Here is a 9,645-nt window from a genome sequence, read left to right on the forward strand (position 1 = left end):
TGGAGCTGGGAACTCCTCAGCATGGAGGATTTAATTGGAGTTCTCGAACAAGTTAAAAACAAATCAGAAACACACACATAAAGGCAAATGGGCAAGTTAATTCTACACAACCCATGCGCTATATAATTAGATACATTTTCATATATTTAAAAAAAAGAAAACAATATTTATACACTTTGATTAATCAAGAGATCGTACTATTGTGGAAAACTACGCCTGCCTTGATCTCCAAGTGGACTTGCATCTCACTGTTCTTGGCCTCTACCCCATGCTCGGCAACCCTAAGCCTCTATAGCTTTTGGCCTAAACCCACTTTGACCTTGACTTGGATATTGACCACTTTGTTGTCCACCATTTGTCTTAGACTAGTAGACTTTGGCCTCCTCATTATCCCTATTCTATATAAACTGTTGCTTTAGACAAATTTAAGTAAAAAAACAAAACAAAAACTTTACCGCTACTATGGAATACATAGCGTGCACAAAATTTATGACACAGACTTTTGAGCGTCTCATGGTCATCTATAGCCAATCAGCTATTTGGAAACTACAAGAGTCAGAACCTTGTTCTCTATGTGGACTCGCATTCCACTGCTCTTGGTCTCTACTGCATGCTCTACAACCCCAAGTCCAACTGGTTTTTGGCCTTAACCCCATCCTGCCATGGCTTGAATATTGATTCCTTTGATGTTCATCACTTGTCTCAAACTAGGAGACTTTGGCTCCCTCACTGTCCCTGTTCTATACAGACTGTTGGTTTAGACAAAACAAACTTAAAAAGTCTTACTTGTTACTATGGAATATATAGTGTACACCAGACACAAACTTTTGAACCTCATCTATAGCACATCAGCTATTTAGGAACAACAAAAGCCAAAAATGGCAAGACATGCTGGGGGCATGTAGGCTACTAATAGCCTGAGTAGCTTATGGCTGATGGTGGTCATGCTTAAAGTGACATTAAACCCTCAGATTTTTTTAGATAAAACAATACTGTAATGTGTGCCTTACTGTAATCCATGGTAGTTTCCCTTCTCTTTGCTGCTCTTCCTTTTAAATCTGTATCTCTTCTCATGCTTGGGGAGAACTTCCCTTTGCAGCTGAGTGCCTCTTCCTGTAGTGCTGGCTCAGGTTGTGAACCTGCACACAGACACCATGTATTCATTCCAGAGACAAGGCAGTCTGCTGCAAAACAGAAGTTCTGCCCAGCATGAGAAGAGATACAGATTTAAAAGGAAGAGCAGCAAAGAGAGGGAAACAACCATGGATTACAGTAAGGCGCACATTACAGTATTGGTTTATGTAAAAAATTCTGAGGGTTTAATGTCACTTTAAGCTCTCTAATCCAGCAGATCAAAAATCAAGTGACACCCCAGAATTCCCAGCAGCTCTACCTGTTGCTTCTCACTGCTCAGATTCTCCGAGTGGGAGTCCAGCTTTAGTTCCAGGCCCTCCAGCTTCTCCAGAAGTGTGGCTCTTTCCACCAGCAGATAAGCCACTTGCTCACTGGGGCTGCTTTGAGCGATCTCACTCAAGCCTTCCTGATCCAGCATCTCTTCAACTTCCTTCAACTGTAATTCTGAAATGACACCAGAACGATAAGATGCTCAAAAAGAATTAAAAACTCAATTTTAGTTTATTTCGAGGAGTGTTACTTTTTTTTTATTCAATAACAGTTTATTCAATAACAGAGAAATCACATGACCTTGTTCATTCCCCACTTTTTTTTAATTAGACACACAGACACACACACAGACACACACACACACACACACAACAAAAAAAAAAAATTGCCCGGCTAAAAAAAAAAAAAAAGTTACAATATTTTGTTGGACCTCCTTTAGCTTTGAATATAGAACGCATTCACCATGGTATTGTTTCGATAAGTTTATGCAATATCCCAACATTTATTTCTGTCCAGAGTTGGATTCATTTTTCACCAAGATCTTGTAGTGATGATGGGAGAGTCGGGACCACTGTGTAAGGTCTTCTGCAGCACATCCCAAAGATTCTCAATGGGGTCTGGACTCTGTGTGTGAAAATAATGTCTCCCTGAGCAACAGTATGTTCCCAAAAATGAGGTCAGCTGCCTACTTAAATAGTAGAATGACCAGGTTTTTCCATCACTCATTTTTTTCTTCCCTGATGGCACATTGGACATATTCCAAGATGACAATGCCAGGATTCATCGGGCTCAGATTGTGAAAGAGTGGTTCAGGGAGAATGAGAGAGAAATCAATGTTGTGACATTGCATAAGCTAAATGATGCCATGGTGAATGCGTGCCGTAAGCAAAACTAAAGGCTGTCCAATGAAATATTAGAGAGTGACTTTTTTTCTTTCTGCCCAGGCAGTGTATTACGGGGAGAATCTAACAATAGGAGCTGGAACACACAAAGGTGACTCAGCCCACCAGGAGAAAACATGAAATCTGATTGGTTGGAATAACTTACCCCTTATTAAGTATTTGTAGCTTTCAATGGGTACACATACAAGCATCACATAAAGTGGGCTCACCTTGTTGGATCTGCATCTTCTCCAGTTCAATCCTTAGCTGTATATTTTCCTTTTCAAAGTCTGTGGTAAGCGCCTCCCTCTCCTCGGTGAGACTCCGGATATGAGCCACGTAGCTCTCAACCTTATACAGAATAAACGAGATCCATAACCCATCTCCTTATTGTTCTATGACATGTGTAATAGTCTTCAATAACGGTGCATCTCATAAGCAAAAGGCACAGGTGTGTTGCAGTCTGTGCCCCCATTGGAGAAATTTCCCATCACTTCCTGTCCTGATACCTGAAGTGAGGGAGAATCTCCCTGAGGGTGGCACAGACTGCAAGCAAGAACCTGAGAGAAGTTCCATCCCTTTACCGCTCTGTGCACAACTAGAAAAATAAAATGTGGCTGGAGCCAGACTTACCCTGATTAAACTGACGTCCTCCCAAAACTTTTTTTTTTAGCTTTGGATAGTGGGGAAGCGTTAGAACCACTGTTTTTTATTCTGCTATTCAGGGCAGCATTAGGGAGATTTCACCTCACTTCCTGTCACAATGGCGACGGTATCACCAGACAGGAAGTGAGGTAATATCTGCAACATGGGCAAAGCCCGTAATAAGAAGCTGGCAGAGCATTGCAGCACTCCTACACAACGCACACCAGCATGTGCGCATTTTAGCGTGCAGCCTGCTGTGAACGAGCCTAGGACATTATAAATAAGTGGGGGGGCTTTCTTTATCCCTCCACATGCCGTAAGCCCAGGGTTTTATCGGTACACTCACCTCTGTCATTTCTTCGGCCTGTTGCCGTTTCAGCTCCTCCAAACTGTTATTTGCATCCAGTAAATTTCTTTCCGCGACTTGGTAAAGATTCCACAAGAAGGCCAAATAGTCTTCTGTTGAGTTTCCTGGACTGAGGCCTTTCTCCTCCAACTTACTGATGATTTCCTCCACCTCATAGTGCACCTGAGGGAACAGGCAGACGTAAATCACAATCGTGACTGAACTGTATGGAAAATGCCACTTCAGGGTCTAAAATGGCCGCCAAGACACACACGCACACACACACACACAATATTTGATTAGGTGCTTTACATTTCTACAATTAAATATTATAAATGAATTTTATGTAATACAACATTTCCATTTGGGCTTACCAATCATTTACTGCATTACATACACCTCCACCCAATTAGCCATTCATGTGGCGGTGGTGCAGGCACAGAATGACCTCAGCCTTTAGTTATTCTGAATGACTGAAGGCTGGATTTACATGTCGGTCCTGAATTCACAAGGCAGCAGCAGTGGCTCATCATATGGTCCTACTACGCTGAATGCATGTAAGGGTTATAAATACGCTCAAAATCGGACCATGAATGCAAGGTTTTCCAGTTTTGGTTTACGCAGCTAAACTCTACGGACCAAACAGGCAGTGTGAATGGGCCCATAGCATACAATACTGCTGTGTTCAGATCCATATAAATAATGAAAGGTTGTTCAGCCATGTGCATGAGCCCTTAGGGCAGTGGTTCTCAACCTTTCTAGGGCCGGGACCCCTTGGTAACATTTGCCAAGTTGTGGTGACCCCAACGGTAACATTTAGGGATGACGCTGCTGCTGCGACATCTGGCGGCTTGGCGGGAGAACTGACACTGCTGCGCTAGGAGAGGGCTGAGGAGGACTCTCACCTTATTATTGTTTATTTTTTAATAATTTGTTTCTTATTTCTTTTTAATCGCTTTTGAATTTTTTAAATTTCTTTAATAATTTTTTTTATAAAAAAACCCAGAGAAATAGGGGTTTCTGAGAGGTATAAAACCAATACATGTGTAAAAATGATATCCAAATTTTATTATACAGTAATTACATTATATAAAAGAATCAATTGTAATACATACGAGTATAAAAAACCCCCAATTGGCTAAAACACACACAAAAAAGACTGCTATCCCCTCTCACTGTGCACACAGTTTAGTCTGCTCGATGAGAGTTTTTTTTCTTTTCTGACTGAAAAAAAAAAAGAGCAGAGAAAGCGCTTCTCTCCTGGGTGGCCGGAAGCCGCTAGGCGACCCCTGGCAAATCGTCATTCGACCCCCGAAGGGGTCCCGACCCCCAGGTTGAGAACTACTGCCTTAGGGGGTTTCAGAGCTCTGCCCAATCAGAAAGGCTCTACATTTGGACAGATCGCGAACACAGAAAGCTGCTCAGGTATATGTAGACACCTCTGCTTGTCAACTTTTTTGGGGGGTTTAAGTGCCAGGAGCTGCTCAGGTATGTGTAGACACCTCTGCTTTTCAACTTTTTTGGGGGGTTTAAGTGCCAGGAGCTGCTCAGGTATGTGTAGACACCTCTGCTTTTCAACTTTTTTTTTGGTTTAAGTGCCAGGATAACTTTAAGGACCTTCTTCCAACCTGCAAATCGATCTGCTTCAAGCAAAACTTATTTGAAGTGAACAAAACCCATCGACCCAGCTCTCAAAGCTCAATTAAACTTTCAGTTTAAAATCAGCTTAATACATTCTGGGTGCATCAAAATAAAAAAGGTGTGCAAAGACTTACAGGTTTTTTTTTCTTTAAAAGGAAGCCACAGCACAAGTAGAATTGCGTGTGCCCTACCAGCATGTTGCATGCTGCTGTGCAAGCAGTGGTCTCTCTGCAGAAGTCCAGCAAGCCCCCTTCTAAGTACTCAGTGGGGAAAAATAAGTTTTGCTGATTGGAGAGCGATAGAGGGCATGTGACTAATATCTACTCTTAAGAGAAAGAGTAATTGCACTGAGCCACTGAAAGCTCCCTTAAGTTTAATGTACAAATCTTGATATTTAATACAACAACACAAATTTGGAAGTGCAAGCGTGTAAAATGTAATTTAACAAACTACTGAGTGCAATAAGAACTGCAACTACACTTTAATTTGCCAATTCCTTGTGTAGGTAAAAGGGCGACACAGAGTAAAAAACACCTGACAGAGGTTTAACCCTTCCCCGATCTTTCCAAAAATCAAGGCAATAAATCAGTTACAGGCCCAATAAACAGCCCAACATTCAGTGTGGGGCCCCATATACCCTTTACCCAACACCACCATCTAATCCTCCTCTTATATACAGTGTGGTGTTTGGGAATAATGTAAATTCTGAAACCCAGATGAGAGCTGGAAATAGAACAGCGGTGATGTCACAGGATTATATCTTGGCCGTGTTACCATTCCTCTGTAACTTTCTCCGGGAGAAGGCTGCACGTCCATATAAGGAAGCATAGTATATTAAAAGGAGACCCAATTATCCTTAAAGAAGAATTCAAGGAAATCTAAAAATGAACCCTTTGCAGTGGGGCTATCCTGGCACTGCAAGGGTTAACTGCTCATTTTGCTCTAGGGGCTAAAATAAAGAAAATATACTCACCTGATCATCGGTCCTGCTTGGCTGCTAGACCGGTCACCCCGCAGCCTCTTCTCTCCCAGGCTCCAGTGGTCTAAGGACCTGTGATGTCATCACGTCTAATGCAGCGGTGTTAGATGCGAGGATGCTATCGGACGTTCCACCACCAGGACCGAGGATCAGGTGAGTAAATTTTCTTTCTTTTAGCCCATAGACCATATGTGTCAAAATACAAGGCCCACGGGCTGAATCTGGTCCGCCAGGCCATTTCATGTGGTCGTCACGCCTCCCCTGCAGCTTTAAGTTTTTAAACCAAGATTGGCGCCGTAAACAGGTTCCGGGCTTCACATGAAGGCAGCTGAGGTCCCAAGAAAAGTCCCTGTAGCCTTCCTGTGAATTATGCGCCAGCAGCAAATCTCCTCCTTCCTGTAGATCCACACAACCCACACCCACTAAGACTGACTGGGACACCTGGTAAGACCGCACAGCCCTCCTAAGACCATGTACAGCCCAGCATAGACCCCGCACAGCCACCTGAAAGTCCACACAGCCCACCATAGAACCTGCACAGTCACCTGAGTGTCCACACAGCCCAGCATAGGCCCCGCTTGAGAGTCTGCACAGCCCACCATAGAACCTGCGCAGCAACCTGAGAGTCCACACAGCCCACCTCAGACACTGCACAACCCACCATAGCCCTCCGAGAGTCCACACAACCCAGCATAGATCCTGCACAGCCCACCATAGAACCTGCACAGCCACCTGAGAGCCCACACAGCCCACCATAGACCCTGTATAGCCCCCTGGGAGTCCACACAGATACCTCAGAGTCTGAACAGCCCACCTTAGAACCTCCACAGCCCACCATAGAACCCGCACAGCCCACCTGAGAGTACGCACAACCCACCAAAGAACCCACACAGCCCACCATAGAACCCGCACAGCCCAGCTGAGAGTCGGCACAGCCCACCATAGAACCCGCACAGCCCAGCTGAGAGTCGGCACAGCCCCCCATAAAACCAAGAATTGCTATTATTTTTCCTAGACTTCTACTTTCAGAGCTAGTTATTAAGTTATTACTAAAACCCGTAATAATCAAAGGCAGAGGCAATTATTTAATATGATAGAGAGTAGAAACATTTATATAGTCTTACAGCTACAACTGGCCCTTTGAGGGCAACCAAAATGCTGATGTGGCCCCCGATGAAATTGAGTTTGACACCCCTGCCCTAGATCAAAATATTATGATATAATCACCTTGATTTTATTCCCCCGCTGCTCTGTTTAGCCTCCAGGAGTAAAAGCAAAGTGTGCTGTGCAAGCTACAATGTTACTTAAGTCTTCATGTCTTAACAAGGCCTGTCAATTATACTCTAGTGTTACAATACTAAGTTAATGTCTACTCTAGAACAATGATCTTATTACATTGTACACAGAACAAGGTAATGTACTCTGCACCGTCCCTCTGTATCATTAATACTGAAAAATGGAGAGAATTATAGGCTTTAAATTGCTCCAAGAAACAAAACAAGATAAAATAATTAACAAAATAGTTGTGAAAAGCGGTTCTTTGTTTCTTAAAGTTCCATATAGAATAGTAAAAGAAAATAAAAGAAAAAAACCCACAAAACTAAAGCAATGTGCCACAGAGCTTGGGCTCAACTTCTGTCAAGCTGGGTGGTGATGGTGTTCTTTCGAGAATGCCGACCAGTCGAATTTGCCGACCTCAGCATCTGAGCTTGTGCACAGATGGGATTAACAAGGAAACAGGGATTTATTTAGAAAGTATTAATGTGTAATCATTAATTATGACCGTTGATAATATGCCAGCCACAGCAGTAAATGATAGATGGCATTTTATGTACATTCATAATTAATATCATAAGCAATTACATAATTATGTAATTGCTTACGATGTTAATTGTGAATGTGCATAAAATGCCATCCATCATTTATTGCCACGGATGGCATATTATCAATGGCCACAATTAACGGTTAACACTAAATACTTTGTCAATAAATGCCTGTTTCCTCGTTAATCCCATCTGTGCACAAGTGCAGATGCTGAGGTTGGCAAATTCAACAGGGTCGGTGTTCTCAACAGAACACCGGCAGAACCACAAACCGCTCGAATTTCAGTCCTGCTGAGTAGGCCAAAATTCTGAGAGTGTAGAATAAACTTCTATAATTTTATACCATTTAGTCCAGGTGTCTCAAACCTCCGACCCTCCAGCTGTGGTGAAACTAATAATCCCATGATGCATCTCTCTTCGGGAGTCATGTCTGTGAGAATCTTGCAATGCCTCATGGGATTTGTAGTTCCACCACAGCTGGCGGGCCGGAGGTTTGAGACCCCTGATTTAGTCTGCTAAAAATACCACTGGCCGTGTTCGATAAGTGCTAAATAACTCAATAAATAAAAATAATACCATTTGATCATTTTAGAAATTCACAGCTGTCCTTTGCCTTGTGCACACTTCCTGTGTTTATCAAGGATCCCAACCTGCTCTCCCAGTTCCTTTAATGGCACTACAGAAAGATTACAGTCTCTGTTGTGGTGATAAGGAGAGTGTGAGGATTTAAGTAGTTTAATGTAGTAGTTTAAAGAAAACTGGGCAGGGCTGACACCACGGTGGGTAGTCAGCCTACAACAGGACTTAGGAGCCGAGTGCATTTCTGGCAGATCAGCAGGTCTGTACTTGCAGGGTTTCTAAGCAATAAAGATCAGGAAATGGGCATGTATTGTCGATTTTTTGGCTTTTTTTTCTGCCCTCGCATACACTTTATATAAAAAACTTTGTAGGTTGTAAACTCTCACGAGCAGGGTCCGTCTAATCCAGTGGCGGAACTATCGCCATAGCGACCTAGGTGGCCGCTATGGGTCCCGGGGCACAGGGGGCCCCAAATATGGTGAATGTTGCTCCAATCCATGTAAGCTGTTAGTCATAACCAGGTGTTGATTAACCAGGTACATTTGCATAATTGGAGTCTAGGAGGTGTTATTAACCTGCCCAGAGAGAGGTGTAAAAACAGCATTGTATACGGGAGACAATAGATGTCTCCCCCCCTGTGTCTGGATTCAGCAGTGTACCTACATCTAAAAAGGAAAAAGGTCACTCCTTTGAAGACAGTCAAGTACGCATCCTAGACAGGGCGGAGGACTGGTTTAAAAGAGGTGTGAGAGAGGCCATTTATGTAAAAATGGAGAAGCCAAGCTGGAATATCAACTCCTATTAAATTCCCTCTATACATTAATATCACACACACCCTTATTAAGAGTTACAGAGCAAACACCAGGGGTGGAAAAAAACAATATGGAATACAGAGCCAGTCTGTCTAATGCAGAAGGCAGCAGGTTTTTTTTTTTTTTTTTAGGAGCCAGCTCCATTGTCAACAACTAAAGAAAAGCTCAACAGTTAGGCACCCGCTGTAATTTTTAAGGAGCATTACCTACCCGGCTCCTGGGATTTGTCCAGCCTTGGTATATGCAGGCACTGTAGTTGTGTGTTCCTGCATAGTTAGGGATGGGACCACCCAGAACTGGGCATGATCTGGGTGGAAATGCCAGGAAGGAGGGCATGATATGTGTTGGCCATGGGTGTAGGTGAGAGTGCCCTGTGCCCTGGAATAAAGATGTTGGCAAGTATGGCTCAGTCATTTTAACCACCTCAGGGCCGGCCGTTGTAAAAAAACGGCCGGCCGAGAGGTCTCTAGATCTGAGCGGGAGCAGACACGCCCCATACACGCCCCTGTCACCATACAAGCAGCTGTAGAGTCGG

At 43.4% G+C, this 9,645-nt stretch overlaps 1 protein-coding gene across 1 annotated transcript in view; it reads right to left on the bottom strand.

The window, feature by feature from the left end:
• Positions 1-9,645, bottom strand: part of CCDC30 (coiled-coil domain containing 30) — a 50,126-nt gene that overhangs the window by 37,388 nt on the left and 3,093 nt on the right. Inside the window, exons 2-4 of the mRNA XM_018552667.1 lie at positions 3,277-3,459; positions 2,516-2,636; positions 1,394-1,578 (exon numbers count right to left, since the gene is read on the bottom strand). Coding sequence (XP_018408169.1) covers positions 1,394-1,578; positions 2,516-2,636; positions 3,277-3,459 — 489 coding nt within the window. The remainder of the gene's footprint in view (positions 1-1,393; positions 1,579-2,515; positions 2,637-3,276; positions 3,460-9,645) is intronic.

This window comes from Nanorana parkeri, unplaced genomic scaffold (assembly GCF_000935625.1).
Source record: "Nanorana parkeri isolate BGI_ZX_2015 unplaced genomic scaffold, ASM93562v1 scaffold94, whole genome shotgun sequence".
Lineage (NCBI taxonomy): Eukaryota > Metazoa > Chordata > Amphibia > Anura > Dicroglossidae > Nanorana > Nanorana parkeri.